The 17,323-nt window shown below is 35.1% G+C and overlaps 1 protein-coding gene and 1 pseudogene across 1 annotated transcript; both read right to left on the reverse strand.

Moving 5' to 3' along the window:
- Positions 1 to 3,604: 3,604 nt before the first annotated feature.
- On the reverse strand, positions 3,605 to 12,507 carry LOC117281137 (uncharacterized). Its single transcript, XM_070196228.1, has 2 exons — positions 9,038 to 12,507; positions 3,605 to 8,451 (listed from the first exon to the last, which is right to left on the reverse strand). Exon 2 carries the CDS (start codon positions 7,129 to 7,131, stop codon positions 5,488 to 5,490), a length of 1,644 nt encoding a protein of 547 aa, XP_070052329.1. The 5' UTR covers positions 7,132 to 8,451; positions 9,038 to 12,507; the 3' UTR covers positions 3,605 to 5,487.
- A 1,195-nt stretch (positions 12,508 to 13,702) lies between these two features.
- On the reverse strand, positions 13,703 to 16,437 carry LOC104114978 (uncharacterized; annotated as a pseudogene).
- Positions 16,438 to 17,323: the final 886 nt, after the last annotated feature.

A 17,323-nucleotide genomic window follows, 5' to 3' on the forward strand; every position in this document is an offset into this window, starting at 1 on the left:
TCCCTCCGTTCACTTTTAGTTGTCAAGTATTCTAAAAATAAATTTTTATTTTTACTTGTCACTTTTCGCATATCAAGAAAAAAAATAATTTATTTTTCCTATTTTACCTTAGCATTAATTACTAATGCCAAATTATTTTCCAAATCCATTAAGACTATACATCAATTAATATGGGTATCATGGTAAATTATGCACTTAATTTATTATTTTTTAAGAGTGTGCAAAGTCAATAATGAACAAGTAAAAGTGAAAGGAGGAAATACCTAAGAAAAAGGAAAAATGAATTAGTTTAATGATATTAACTAGCTTAAACAGTTTGTGCAGAAAATTTAAAGTAATTAAAAAAATAACTTTTGTGGGGCGGGTGACCGCGGGTGCAGGTGCGGGGCAGGTGGATATGGGTGCACATGAAATTTTGTGGGTTAAAACAGAACCGGCACCGTACCGCCCCCATTGCCATCCTAGATTGTCTATTTAAAAATATCAAATTCATTAGACTAATAATGTTGTTAGTCTCTGGAGTGTTTTCTGGTTAATAGTGTCAGTTGTGTACTACATGTTGTATTAGTGAAAGCGCCACTGACGGGATATTTTTGACTGGTCTGTCTCTCTTTCATTTCGAGGAAATCGGGGGAAGGAGTCTGAACTGAAATAAACACTAATATCTCTAAGAGGGACGTGGAGGCTGGAAAACAAGGAGGATAGGAGTTTCTTAGTGCTAACGGAAATAAACAGTAATGTGGTAAATTAAGAAAGAAAGACTTTAATTTGATGTGCTAAAATAGATTGTTAATTAAGAGACAAGTTCTTGCATTTGTTCATAGTTTAAGGTGATGGATAAGATGAAATCTTTCAGCCTCTCTACTTTTAGTTTGTTGGGAGCTCAATAACAGTTCCTTCTCCTATAGTGTTGTTTTTCCTTTTGCTTTGAGAATTCTGAATTCATGCAAGTTTTGCCATTTTCTTGACATATATTTGATGAATCAAGGAGTAAATAATTGTCAAGATAATTCTTGAAGAGGCAAAATTACGAACAAATAAGACAGAGGAAGAAAATGTCAAAGTAAAACCAAGTCAAAATTGTGTACTCCAACTTATGGAAGAGGGCATTTGTGACCCTACAGTAAACATGTCTCTTTAGCCCTTATGAAAACGTCAACCTGGTTGTCCTGTTCTTCCCTCAGTTCTGGCATTGCATTTATAAATTGACCATGTAATGATATCAAAGTCATGGTTAAGACTTTAGAATGTCAATTTTGGTACTAGTGAAATTAAAGTCGGTCAATTTGTACTAAGTATATTTTTGAGTGGTTGTGAGGGAGCACAAGTCTGTCTCTCTTTATTTATCGTGGGACTTGGGAGGAGGAAAGTGACAGCAGAACAGTGCTGCTGCATTATTTTTTCCTGGAAAACTGCAACATGGCATGGACAGCCCTTATCATTTGTGTGATAACCCAGAGTCATTGCAACGTATGGAATACTAATTACGTCTACAACTTATTTGTGCAAAAGAAGAAAAAAGAGGAAAAAGAAGGGATGATTTTGACAACTAGCCACTTTTAAAATTTTATCAACAATTGTATAGTAATTGAAAAATAGCCATAACAGGGCCGGAGTGAGAGTTTAGGTTATGGATTCGGCCAAACTCAGTAACTTTCATCCAAATTTTGTATTTGTCTAAAGAAATTTATTTAATATATATGAAATATTAATTTAGAATCTATTAATATAAAAGCCTAAAATCTCGAACTCATAAGTTTCAAATACTAACTCCGCCTCTGATCACAACTAAATAAAGCAGCAGTCACATGCTTTTATGTGATTTAGACAAATAGCCACTTTTAGAATCTAATTAACATCGTTGTTTTAACCTCTAAGTCTTTCTTTAATAGTATTCCAACAACATTTGTAAATTGAGTATGCATCTCTACCTTCACAAGGTAGGAGTAAGATCTGCGTACATATTACCCTCTTCAAACCCCACTTGTGAGAATACACTGAATATATTATTGTTGTTAGTAAATTGAGCCTAAAGCCATTAAAGGAGGTATGGAAAAACATTGATAACACTTTTACTGATTAGAGAAGAGCTGAATGGATGACTAACCCACGATATATCCTCTAAGGATTTTGTTGAAAATAAGCAAGTAATAAGAAGGTTGAAAATTTATAAAATGTTATTAATCATAAGGCTTTAAATAGGCATATAAATAAAGTAGCAGACTCCTCCTACTACTAAAGTATTACTCTTACTAAAACTAATAGATCGAATATTCCAATAGATCAAATATTAAACTCCTCCTACAACTTAACAACTAATCATCCTAAAAAAAACTATAGTAGTAATAGATGCAACATCCAACACTCTTCCTTTCTTCGGTTGGTGCAATCCAAAAGAGCTGCTCCTCCTCAATTTCTGATTTGGCGATTTGTGCTTGTGGATTCTTTTGAGTGTTTATGAACTTGCATCCTTCCGCAGCAAGACTTTTTCTTTTCTTTTCTTTTACTTTTTCCTTTTGGTTTTGTGCATAAATAACAGTCTCAACAATTTTATCTTGTTTGAAAGTGCGTCTATGTAAGCTTTCATTTGAGCAATAATAGGATTTGCAAGGAATGGTTGCAAGGATCTTTCTTTCATTATAACATTTCATAAATAATAGGTTTCATTTTCACATATCAAATTTGATAGTTTTTACCGTTGAAAGTTTATGGGGCATTCAAAGATAGACTATTGCTTCTCATGATTGCAAAATAAAATTAAAAGTTGATAAGGGTTAACATGGGTATGACTTATAAATCAACATGAGTATAATGGTTTAAAGTGGTTGAAATGGTTCTTTTTCAGTGAACTTATAAATCCATCAAGATTAATAGAGGCTCTGATACCACAATTAGGATTTTTCGAAAGAATGTAAGTAGCAAAATTACGTTTACTTATCCTTAGAAATTAGAGTAAAGAATATGTTCACTTAATGACTAGTAACATTAATATGAAAAATCAAAGGTGAAAGGGACTTGTGGACTATAGCTTTCATTTGAAATTTCGATGGCAAGACACGTGCAAGACTGGTAAACAAAAATATTAACACTCATCTCTTAATGAGCTTTTCATGTAGTGTTTGCTATATATTCTAGATTTGGATTAAATTGTTTAAGTAAATTCTAGGCTGAGGAAGTGGTGAAATTCCTTGAGCTAATGGATTTTCAATAGAAAAGTGATCTTTACAATTAAGAATACTAAGACGATTAATTTAACATAGCCCTTTTGGATTATGAAGTAACTAGTAAATTTAATATGGTTGACGAGATCAAAAGTTAGGACAGAAGTTCTTACTTAAGAGGTTCAAAACAGCCATTTCTGTCTAGATAGAAAACATTCTATATATCATGTCTATTCAAGTTTCACAAAAACTCAATATATCGTAACTTATATAGAAAAAACCATCACACTCTATCATATGAGTGATGTCTAATGTGAAGATTAACACCCCTTTTCATAATGTCCCTCTGCTTGGGACTTATGAATTTAGGCAAGATATAGAACAATCTAGTAGAGAGTATTTTTAAGATAATTATTATGTTAAATGAAACATAGCAAAGTTTGTGGATATAACTTAAACACATTAAAAGATATACTTTTGTCGACTAAGTTTGTGCTACAATATCATATACTAAGATCTTCATCTACACTGTCAACTAGTTAAAACTTTACCTTTCTACTTTTCGTTTTAGTTTCTTTGGTACCAATTTTTATTTCTATTTTTTTTAGTTCAAGAAGTAGAGAAAAGACTTGAATAATATATTTACAAATAGCCCCAAAATGCACAACATTTTAGGGTGTAGAATACTATCACTAAAACAATAGCATTCTTTTGAAAGGATTTGTGTGTTGTAGCCAGGGACAAAGCTATGGTATTAGTTATTGATTTCAGACTAACCAGTAGCTTTTACTTAGACATGTATTTTATATTAGAAAAATCCATTAATATTTATGTACTTAATTAGGAACTCGATAACAAAAATAAGTTAAGGGTTTGGAATAATATCGCAAAATTAGATATGAGATTAATTTATCACGCATTTGTTTAAAAATTTTCTGATTCAAAATTAGTAATCTCGGGATTAATTTATCTCACAACTGCAGTATAATACTATCTCACATTGAGGGTGAAAAAATAATCATGAGATTATGTTGTGTGCTAAATCAATCGAGCACACTACTATAGCTCTAAAGAACTAGTTAATTTGAGGAGAATAGTCCCTGAACGATGCTACAACTATGGAAAATAGAGAAAGGTTGTGAATAGAGAAGAGAGAGAAGAGTTTATTATCAGTAAAATTGTTTCCCACTCTTTACAGTTGATTCACTTTATATCTTCCCCCAACCTCAACTACTAACTATCCTTTCCCCTTATTAACCGACTAACAACTTTTCTAACAGCTCTTAACCGTATAACTAACTTCTCTGTAGTGACTGAACTGCCCTTATTATTCCTATACAATTGGCTATTGTACCCTCCTTATTACGTTGGTACACAAAAAAGTCCCCCCTACTTAAAAGTCTTTGTCCTCGAGGACAAAAGAAGGAAATTGCTACTTAAAAGAATGAGCATCCAACCAAGTGCTATCCTCTTTGGGACAATTAAACCATTTGACTAACAACATCTGCCTGCTATGCTTCATGATTTTCCTAGTCTCCAAAATTTGCTCTGGTTCCAAGATAACTTGGCCATAAGAAGATAAAGCAACTGCTAGTCTGACACTGCTGGTGCATTACTAATGTGTTTTTTGAGCTGAGAAACATAGAAAGTAAAGTGAATTTTAGTAGAGGGAGGTAGCTGTAATTGATAGGCAACATAATCAACTCTTTTGAGAATTGGGAATGGCCCAAAGTACTTGAGGTTGAGTTTGTGGTAAGAATGTCCCTTCATTGATATTTGTCTATAAGGTTGTAACCTTCATACACCATATCACCAACTGCAAACTCCCTGAAAGACCTCTTCTTGTCCGCTTGTGTTTTCATTCTGGACTGCGCTACTGCTAGGTGATGCTTCAGGAGCCTAATAGTGCTCTCTCTAGCTTGTAAACTCATGTAAACTTCATCCACCATGGAGCTATAAGGAACATAAGGTATTTGAACTGGGGTTTCTGACCATGCAGAATTTCAAAGGGAGTTAACTTGGTGGAAGAATGGTAGGTAGTATTATACCACCACCCCGCCAAAGAAATCCAATAAATCCAGTCTCTAGGCCTGTCACTGCATATACATCTGAGATACCCTTCCAAGCATTTGTTTACAGCTTCAGTCTGGCCACCGAATTGCTGGTGATAGGCAGCTGAATGGTGCAACTGGACACCTTGAACATCAAACAAGGACTGCCAAAGTTTTGTCATAAACACCACATCCCTATCCGGGGCGGCCCGACGTATTTTGGGGCCTAAAGCCAAATTTTAACGAGGGGCCTTAATGTTTTAATTTTTTTATTATTATTTGAAGTCAATTTTTCTAGCTTTTTTAGATGCAAAGTTACTAATAATTTTCTTATAATTAATTTCTCCTAATAAATCTTTCTCAATTGACAATATAGCTAACCCATTTAATCTCTCTTGAGACATTGTTGATCTTAGGTAAGATTTTATCAATTTTAATTTTGAAAAACTTCTTTCCGCTGAAGCAACGGTAACTGAAATTGTTAACATTATTCTATAAGCAATATAGGCATTTGAAAAAGAATCAAATCTCTTTATTTGATTGAGTGTATCGATTAAACTATTATCTTCTACTTGTACTATTTCTAAAAATACTTTCAACTCAGAAAATAAATCTAAACTATCAATATCGGATTGATTATTATGCTTTAAGAAAAATTCAAGATTAAGACAACGTGTTTTTAAATTTCCATCATTTAGTGATCTTAGTTTTTTACCACTAAATAGAAAACCAAAAATATTTTCATATGCTTCAAATTGTTCAAATCTATTTTGAAGTGAAACAATAGCCTTGTCTACAATGTATAAAAAGTAATCAACTCTAAAGGACTCTTCAAGAGATTTTGAGATTTCATTATCAACATTCTCATCAAATTTTTTCTTCCTAGATATCACACGTTTCTTACGAAATTCGGATTCGATATTCATTTCAAATGCAATTTCTTTGGCAGAAATCATCGCAGTTACAAATTTTTCTTCTCTATATTTGTTAAAAAAAGAAATCAAACCTTTTAATTGATCTATGGCAACATCAATATGCATGTCTTTTGACTGCATACTTTTGCTAACTGAATTAACAACAAATAATATATCATACCAAATAGTCATACCCAATAAAAATTCAAAATTTTCGAGTTCATATGTTACTAAGGAATTAGCTTCACTTTTAGTTTTTGGATCATCACTAATTTCTACTAATTTCAATAAAGCATCTCTTATTTGTGGAGTTTGAAATCTTATTGCTTTAATACTTTCAATACGACTTTCCCAACGAGTTTGTGACAATGATTTAAGAGTTAGACTAGGTACACTATCCTTTAATAATTTCCATCGCTTAGTAGAAGATGAAAATAGTGAATATATACGTTGTACCACTCCAAAAAATGATATAGCTTTTGTACAAGAATTAGCCATATCACAGAGTAACAAATTTAGATTATGACAACCACATGGTGTATAAAATGATCTAGGATTTACATCAAGAAGTCTTTTTTGCACTCCTTGATATTTTCCCTTCATATTTGACCCATTATCATATCCTTGCCTTCTTAAATTATCAATATCAAGTCCAATATTTTTTATTTCATCTATAATAACTTCAAAAAGACCTTTTCCGCTTGTATCATCTATTTTTAAAAATTCTAAAAAATATTCATTAATTTTTATTGGAGTTGCCGAAATATCCACACTCCGCAGTATAAAAGGCATTTGTTCTTGATGACTTGTATCTGGAGTGCAATCAAGTATGATAGAGAAATATTTTGCTTCTATAATTTTTTCTATAATTTTATTCTTAATTTTACTTGTCAATAAGTTTATCAATTCATTTTGTATTTTATGCCCAAGGTAATGACTATGAATTTCATCATGCTTAATTCGTCGAATATGTTCTTGCATGACAGAGTCAAATTCTGCAATCATTTCAATTAAACTTAAAAAATTTCCATTATTCTCTTGATATATCTTTTTATTTTTTTCTCTAAATGCTAAATTATTTTTGCCAAGAGTTTTGATCACGGCAATAATTCTTGACAATATATTTTTTCAATACTCTCTATCTCTATTGATTTGTTCTTGAACTTCTTTATCGATTGTTTTATCTTTTTGCAGTCTTATTTCTAAATCAATCCATGCAGCCATGTTAATAATATGTTCATTTGTTGTTTCATGAGTTTTGAGCTTAGTACTAATATTTCTCCAATCATTACTACCTTCACTAGCTAGTTTACTACTATAAGTTCCGGAACTCAAACTAAACAACTTACAACAAAAATAAAATACTTTATCTAAGTCTTTAGAATAAACTAACCATCTTCTATCATGTCTTTCACCATTCACCAATTTTTGAATATAATGTGTAGTAGAAAAATGTCTTGAAAATGTATCATTCGGAAAATTTGTGTCAGTTATTCTAATCGGCCCCTTTTCTACTAATAGATCTCTCAACTTTGTATCTACATTTGTCCATTGACTAGGATCATATATATTTATATGAGTTGAATTATTTATTTCATTCATAAGCATCAATGTATTATTTTGAGGATCTATTTATGACTTGTCACTTACTTGTTCTTTTTCTACTTGAATATTATTAATTTTTGAATTATCTAACTCAACTGAATTACTAACTTGCTCATCTAGAGAACAATCTCCCAAATTTTCTGATTCAAGATTTTTATTATTCAATAAAAATTTGTCAAGAGCACCTTTTTGAGATTGTATTAGATTTTGAATTTTTTTTCTTTTCTTGAGTTTTTCATAACCAGATTCACACTTTCTATTTGACATACTTATCTTCTAATAAGTAATAAATAATCTAAAAATGCACTAAATAGCAAAATATTAAATTTTAAATGAGAAAATAATAAAAAGATAGAATAAATAGCAAAATATTAAATTTTAGATGAGAAAATAATAAAAAGATAGAATAATAGAACCTGGTTCAAAAACGGATAGCATGATATGAAATTAAATTTTCTGTTTGAGTATGCTTGTTGTAAGACTTGAATCATGAAAATAGAACAAACAAAAATACTCCACTATTTCTTGAATCAATACACTGAACTCTGAAATCTGAAGATCCACAATAAAACTTTGATCTTTGGCTATTGAAGAATGGAGTGTGATTAATTGAAGAACAAAGTATAAAAATATAATATAGTGGCATAGTGTTCTTCACTTTGGTCGACAAAGTCAGTTAGTCACGTTGTCCTCACTTCAGCAGCTCCACGATAATGTTGGCTATTGAAGTTGAAATGTTGAAGAATGGAGTAAGAACAAAGTATAAAATATAATATAGTGGCATAGCTATTAGTGCACACGTTGCTCAACAAAGTTTTGTGAGTAAGAACAAAGTATAAAATATAATATAGTGACATAGTTATTAGTGCAGAGTGCACACGTTGTCTACTTGTCTTCACTATGCTCAACAAAGTTTTGTTTGAGAAAGTTGTGGACTTGTGGTCCACTATCTCAAATTTGTGTTCAAACTTCCCGTTTTATTTTATAATTTTTATTTATTTATATATATAATATAGATATAACCAAAAAATGGGGCCCCCATAAATGTGGGGCCTAAAGCAATTGCTTTACCCGCTTTATGGACGGGCCGCCCCTGATCCCTATTAATCACGATGGTTTGAGGCAGACCATGCAGTTTGTATATGTTCTCTAATAATGCATGTGCTACTGAAGCTTCAGTATAGGGGTGTTTCAAATAATTGAAGTGGGCATATTTGCTCAGCCTTTCCACCACTACCATAACCACTGATATGCCTTGGGATTTGGGTAACCCCTCTATAAAATCAATAGTGATATCTTGACATACCTTCTTAGGGATTGGCAGAGGTTGAAACAGTCCGGGACTCTTTGCATGCTCTCCTTTGCACTTCTGGTATACTTCACGCCTTTTAACATGTTCATACACATCTACCTTCAACTTTCTCCAATAGTACACTTGGCTGGCCTTTTGCAAGGTTGCAGCTATACCAAAATGGCCCCCTACTGCTCCATCACCTGTTGTAGTATCTCCTTTCTGATTCTTTATCTGCACCTACTACTATTCTTCCCTTCTTGTAAAGCACCTCATCATTCAACAAATATAGGGGATTCATCATGGGATTCTACTGTAACTGTTGTAAGATTTGTTGCAAATGATCATCAGCAACATAGGAAGTTCTGATCATCTCAACAAAGTCAGAAGAGATATGGGATATAGTGTGTAGTTGTACTTGTGTTGTAGGTATTCTAGACAAAGCATTTGCTACTAAATTATCCTGGCCTTTCTTGTATGTAATGGTGCAGTCATACCCCATTAACTTGGCTAACCATTTCTGCTGACTAGGATTGGAAATTCTTTGCTCCATAAGATACATCAAACTTTGATGATTAGTCTTGATAGTAAAGTGTTTCCCAATCAGATATGATCTCCATTTCTGCATAACTACTACAATGTCTATCATTTCTTTTTGATACACAGATAACTGCTGGTGTTTTATTCTTAAGGCCTTACTCATATAGGTCAGAGGGTGTCCCTTTTGTATCGAGACTACCCCAAGCCAATGCCACAAGCATCAGTTTCAATCACAAACTCCACAACCAAGTCAGGAAGAGCTAAGACAGGAGTTGTAGTTATTGCTCCCTTCAGCTTCTCAAAGGTTGTTGTAGCCATTTCAAATCATATAAACCTATCCTTCTTGAATAATTCTGTTAATGGTTTGGCTATTATTCCATATCCTCGCACAAATCTCCTATAATACCCAGTTAAACTAAGAAATCCCCTTGGTTCTTTCACTGTTCTGGGTACAGGCCAGTCCACTATAGTCTTGATTTTACCAGGGTCAGCTACTACTCCTTTTTGATTGATTATATGTCCTAAGTATTCTACTTCAATCATCTTAGAAACCAAGCAATTGTTCTTCGGAACTTCAAAAGCTTTTTTTTTTAAGTGCAACAAGTGATCTGACCATGAAGAACTATACACCAAAATGTCATAAAAAAATAAACTTACTCAGGTAAGGCTGAAAGACTTTGTTCATTAAGCTTTGAAAGGTAGAAGGTGCATTTGTAAGCCCAAAAGGCATGACCACAAACTCGTAGTGACCATTATGAGATCTCAATGTCCCTTTCATCCATTCTAATTTGGTGGTAACCAGATCTAGATCCAACTTGGAAAAGTATTTAGAAACACCCCTATTCATCTAGCAATTCTTTAATGATCTTTGATTATGTGACTGTTTAGCTGCCTATAGTCAATGCATAATCACCAAGTCTCATCTTTCTTTTTTACCATAACAATAGGAGAAGAGTAGGGACTTACACTGGGTCTCACAACCCCTGCATCCAGCATTTCTTGGCTAATTTTTTCAATCTCATTTTTCTGACTTGCTAGATATCTGTAAGGTCGGGCATTCACTGGTGATACTTCTTCCTTCAAAATGATCTTGTGGTCTTGTGCTCTATGAGGGCGTAGGCTGGCGGGATCTCAAATAAGAATGAGTACTAGTTTAGCGTATTCTGCAAATCATCAGGGGCTTCTACTTACTGGAATTGCAAGTAGGCAATATTTGTGGTCATAGGCTACACATTAGCAACTAACATCATACTCAAATCAACACACCTATGCAGTAATTTATCAATTTTCTAATTGTCAATCACCCTTGTTCCCCAGGTTGACTGCTCCTTAATGAAATTTTCTTCCCTCCAATTTGGAACTCCATCTTTAATTTCTTAAAGTTCCACCTTATGTCCCCCAAAGTTACCAACTACTGAATTCCCAATACTACATCAGCACCACCTAAGGGCATTACCAACATATCCACCTTGAATTTTACGCGTTGCGTTTTCCATGTGACCTCTTTGCTCGTGTAAGAGTTGTGCACTTTAATGCTATTGGCAATAGAGACAAAGAATGTTTGAATTGTGTCCAGTTTACACCCCAACTTCCTGACAATATTGATGTTCATGAAGTTATGGCTTGATCCGGAATAAATCAAGACATGTACCATCTTTTCTTTGACTCCCCCCTTGACTCTCATAGTTCTATAGTCAGCTGTGTCATTTAAGGCATGAACTGAAATTTGAGGACTCAATGCAGATTCATCAACATTTTCCTCTACCTCCAAACCATCATCCACCTTCCATTCTTCCACCTCTGCCTCTACTTCTAAAATGTATAGTTGTTTCTTCTTTTAACAATTATGGCTAGGGGTGTATTTATCATCACACCAGTAGCACAACCTCTTGGCCTATTTTTCATCTATTTCAATTTTTGTAAGTCTTCTTGAAGACCTCACTGAAGGTCTATTTTCTATTCCTTGCTACTCTCAGGAATTTGAGTCTGAGAATAGTTCCTTGAATGTGAAATCCGGGAAGAATTTGGACTGGAAAGTAGTGGCTTGGAACTCCTCGTAAACGACTAATTTTGACTTCTTTGTAACTTCAAAGAGTATTCAGCCAGTTTAGCCAAACTATAAGCCTTCATTAGAGTTCTTGGGCCAACATTCTCACATGCACTTCAATTTCTGGCTTCAACCCTTTCAAGAAACAACTAACGTTCTTCGGACAATTTCATCTGATTTAACAACCCATCAAACTAATCTAGAAACTCTTGAACACCCCCTATTTGTTTCAAGCTAATTAGTTTAGCCATGGGGTCTTCATGTAACGTATACCCAAATCGATGGTATAAATTTCTAAGATAATCACCCCAATTGGGAAATCCCCTTCCCACTCAATCTTTCATCATCGCACGATGCCATTGCAAAGCTCAACCCTCTAAATTGATTGCGGCAATTTTAACCTTCTTTTCCTACGATGTTCCCTCATAATCAAAATACTGCTCACACCGATAGACCCATCTCTCTAGGTTGTCCCCATTAAACAATGAAAATTCCAATCTAGAGTATTTATCATGCGGTTGAGTCGCAACTGGTGGAATTGGGGCTTGATTTTTAGTGGTAACAACTATCATGCGTTATCGAATCTCTGTAATCACGTCATCATGTCGTTCACCTAAAATCCGAATTTGTTCTCTGATTTCGTCCACCTCCCGACAGAGTTCACCATTTCTTGTCGTTTCCAGCATGGTTCCCGGCCAAGGTACGGTGGGCTCTGATACCAAAATGTTATGTTCTAAATCAATCGAGCATACAACTATAGCTCTATGGAACTAATTTGAGGAGAATAGTCCCTGAACGATGCTACAACTATGGACAACGGAGAAAGGTTGTGAATAGAGAAGAGTTTATTATCAGTAAAATTGGTTCCCACTCTTTACAATTTATTTACCTTATATCTTTCTCTAACCTCAGCTACTAACTATCCTTTATCCTTTTTGACCGACTAACAACTTTTCTAACAACTCTTAACCGTATAACTAACTTCTCTGTGTAGTGACTGAACTGCCCTTACTATTCCTATACAATTGACTATTGTACCCTCCTTATCACGTCGGTACATAACAGATTATTAATCCATACTACAATAGCAAATATGCCTTTCTCCGAGGCTCTTTCCCCAAGGTCCTTTAAAAATCCAAGATTAAAATTAAAAATAGAGTTTATCCAACTTATCTAGTATACACCAAACACATGTTTTATACTATACCTCATATATTTCATTTTTAGTCTAATGAACAAAACAAATACCAATAAAAATATATCCACTAAATAGTCCCCTCACTAATTAATCCACGTATTATAATCTTGAGATAACTTGTTCCCGACCAAACGACCCCTAAGATATATTGCAAAGAGAAACATTGAAAGGTTGTGTTTTTTTGTTTTCTTTTTATTTCTTTTTTTTTTTTTTTGGAGAAACTAGACAAAAGTAAAAGATTGAGCATATCTTATCCAAAAAATAAGAGTGTTTTTCCACTCTGATTCCGGTCAACACGTTAGTTGCCCAACCATTGAAAATTCGACAAGCACATGGAAACTTAGGGAGCATAAAATAGAGCCATTTAACTATGCCGGACCAAGGGAAACCTTTTAAGACTTAGAAGAACAGGTTTTTCAATCCTTCTTTTCTTATTCAATTATTCGCCAATACTTGATTGGAATATGCTAAAGAGATATATGACATATTTATTCCCAAAAGAAATATGCTTCTGTGCTTAAGAGTTATTATAAAGTTTTCCCTGCATTTATGAAATTCTTATTCATGGAGAATTACCTTAGAACGACGGTCAATTTTTCAAGAGATGAATTTAGGGACCAAGTCATGTTAAAATGTCCTCATCTTTGTTGATCAAGGGTGATGACATCATTTTTTATTGCTAAGGCTAGTGCTGGAGATGCACTTGTACGATAGAAACGACAGTAGAGAACTGACAGAAGTTGATAAAACAGAAGCCCCAACAGAAGTTCCAACAAATGGAAAATGAAGCACAGAAGTGATATTATAAGAAGCTGGAAGGCATAGAACATACAGAACTGACAGAAGTTGATAAAACAGAAGCTGAAAGGCATAGAACTCTACAAAATCCGCCGTACATACATGAGCACTAGTAATGTACAAAAAAAAGTGCTCAGCAAAAGCTTTTAAGACCCTTAACATTGACTACTGGTTATATAGACCAAAACTGCACTATAACGAGAGAAGGATAAGGGGAGGCAAAAGAAGCACTGTGATCATCATAAGCGACACATTTATGAACTTTGGACTACTGAGGAGAGATCCCCAAAAGTAGGCCAAAATGATCGCTAGGCAAAACAGGTAGTATCAGTCTCTTTACTTCACCCTTCACTGTCTTCTCCTTGATATATGTGATATTTGGAATTGCATCCTTCCCAATCATACTAATATTACTTATGCAGAAATCTTGTAGTTTGCAAACACACCTGTCCAAACGTTTCTGTAGTTTCTAGTTAGCACTTAACATTATGTTTGACTTGGTGTCATATGTCCATCCAATTTCCTCGGGCTTCATTTTTTCCCAAGCATCAATCCAACCATTGGGTAGAGGAAATTGACCATCCCATTTTGCATCCCAGTTCATGTCACCACAAAAAACTACATTTTGTTTTCTGTTAAGTAACTTGAGAGCTTCCTTGGCTTGCTCCACACGTTCCTTGCTGAACATTTGGTCCCACGTGGGTGGCTCAGGAATGGGACACTCAAGATGGCTGGTAGCAACAACCATCGTCTTATCTTTCTGAACTTCGATCTTAGCAATGCAGAGTTCCCTTCTCATTATCGAATTGCTAAATGGTTTGCAACTGTAGGATTTCACTCCAAGTTTGCTTAACTGCAAAAGTTTGTCAAAGAACAAGTTTAATTAGAAATAAACTGAAGTTTCAAGGAAACTGCAAGTTCATGTTGGGCAATTATTGAGATGTTTCAACTTGAAAGCTCTGTTGTGGTACGGGACTGCAGGAATGGGACTCTCAAGAATACCAGAACAGTTGTAGTTCCCAAAACAGGTTGACATCAAATCACCTGCATGCAGAAGTAACTTCTCCGAAAGTTTTTCTCCTTTGGAATTGAACAGGAATACATTTTCCACCAACTAGAGTGCTGAAAAATGTCATATTTTTGGAGTAACCTCCTGGATAAGTGATGAAGAACAACTTACAGAGTCAATTAACTTTCATGCAAGGCATAGTTTCTCTTGCATATTGACATATAGGTAAATAATGAGTAGTTAAGGCAACATACTAATTGCTAATGAAACACTTCTTTTCTACAATATAACAAGTTTAACTAAGATATAAAACTTAATATATATATATATAGGTAAATGATGAAAACCTGAAAGCACATAACATCCGGGCAATGCAATTCAACGAAGTCACCTAGAGCTTTCATCCTCTTGTGCGTCTCTAGATCTCTAAACCATACATTGTAGGTCAAGATCTTCAACACTTCGGAGTTATTGACTGAGAAAGTTTTTCCAGGTTCCCATTCGACCGAGTCTGCAGCACAAATTATTGCATTTATAATGAGGAAAGGAATTGGGCAGCATAAAGCCGAATTTAAAGGAGCAAGAGACCAATTGATCAGCTAAACAAAGTATGTAATAGCATCAAAAGGCTTAATGCAATAAACCAAACAGAAACCATAGGAGAAGTTCGGAGATGAGTGATCTCACGAGCCAAGAGTTACTACTGGCTTAGTCAACTAAGCCTCAAACCTAAACTAGTTAGGATCAACTATTGAATCTTTCATATCCATTCTTGATTCTGCTCCATTCTCTCCCATTTCATTTCCAATATAGGGTTTCAAGCATCCAAAAATTTACACAGAAATATACTAAAGGAACCGCCCCTAAAACAGAATTTGTGATAAATCTCTGAACCTGCTGCAGCAACACCATTATATGCAAGAAAACAACAAAAAAAAGGAATATTTTTATCAGCTAAGCCTTCAAACGCTTTTATAAATCACTGAATCAGCAAGAGGAAATTAAAATGTTCAAGTCTCTACAAATGAAAGCAAAATTAGAAGAGGAAAATTTGTGGTATTCTTTGCTTTGAAGAGAACAAAATCCTGGTTCGTTTCTCTTGTAAGTTCCGTTTTTATCTCTAAATTAAGTCTTGCAAAGCGTCTCACTGCTATGTTTTATGAATTCTTGTAGATTCAATTTTTACCAATAAATTACGAAGTACTGGAAAATGTCTCACTACTAGTTTCTGAGTGTGCAGATTCATATAAAGAGATGGTTGATATAGTTTTGCTAAATTCTTTGGAACTGCTTGGGACCTTGATGGATCTAACCTTTAAATTTTTAAAATTATGGATTCAAATTAGTACTCAATTTATTAACATTTCATTAATTTTTCACATATGTTAAAAATTATTGGGCTCAAATAAACTCATTGCCGAAAGGCTACATCTGCTTTTGACATCTGCTCTTATGCGTTTTCCTGGTCAACCTAGCCAAGCTCTTTTCCTGACTCACCTATCACTTGCTGGGAACAGAAAATGACTCCGTTTAAAACTCACGGAAGTTTGGACAGAGATCATAAGTGCACCGTTTTGTTATAAAAATATGGACTAAAGAAATAAACTATTTTGGACATTTTCTCTCCTAAATTCCTTAGACGATCAATCAGAATTAAACAGAAAGAAGTCAAATATACCGGATACATCAACTGCCTTTACACGCCTATACCCGACAGACTCAATCTTATCCTCATTAACCCCAACTGGGTCCTGCCCATTTTTCCTCTTGGTTGCAGTTGCAGTATTTATACTGTCATGGGCGGCTTTCCAACCATGCCCCATGACCCCTTGGACGCGCTCCGTGGCGTCCTGGCCAGCCTCCCAACGCCCGTCGCTACGGTCGGCCCCGTGGTCTCGGCAGCTTCAAGTGACAAGCGCCCATGTGCCTCTGTCGCCCCACCGATAGCCATCGCCAGCGCCCAGCCACAGGCAAAAGCCAACAGCGCCGCGCGCGCAGACAATGCCGCGCGCGCAGACCCTGATGCTAAAGACAAAGTTGCTGCCAACGGACTTACTGCTGCTTTATAGAAGACTAAGTCCTTTTCATTGTAAATATAGAGTAGTTTTGCTGCATTTTCTTTAAGTGTGATTTTCTAGCTTTCATAGGTCTAGTCATGTAACTTTGGTTTATTTTTTTTAAGCATTATTAAGGGGGACCAAGCAATCAAAACTTTCAAGCAAGCAAACAATTCTCTGTACTGGTGTCTCTCCCCCCCCCGACACCGTCTTGTTTTCTGTAATAGCTTTCATTCAATGCAATCAAGCTTTCTTTCATTCTCAATTCTCTTTTTTGCTCTCTTTCAATTGCTCATGACATTGGTTTTCCCGTACGGTACTGACAATCTAGTCTAGCGTACGGAGGAGACCTCAGTTGGCGGACAACAACCGTACTGACATCGGTTGCCTAGCCTTACGTCGCCCTTCCAAGGAACTTCAGGAAGGCGTCGTGTAACAGTTGGTATCAGAGCTTAGGCTCGACATCGGACGGGGGATTACATTGCAATTACCACCATTTCTGACCATGGTGAATTATGGGGATCGCATCGCGACCCTTGAGGGAACGGTTGACGCATTACGGCCCATCATGGAAATGGTGCCCGATCTAAAGACCAGCCTAGTGCAAAGGTTGGACGACCTGGACCGCAGACTCATCCAGGCCGAAGTTGAC

The sequence above is a fragment of the Nicotiana tomentosiformis genome, chromosome 2 (assembly GCF_000390325.3).
Source record: "Nicotiana tomentosiformis chromosome 2, ASM39032v3, whole genome shotgun sequence".
NCBI lineage: Eukaryota > Viridiplantae > Streptophyta > Magnoliopsida > Solanales > Solanaceae > Nicotiana > Nicotiana tomentosiformis.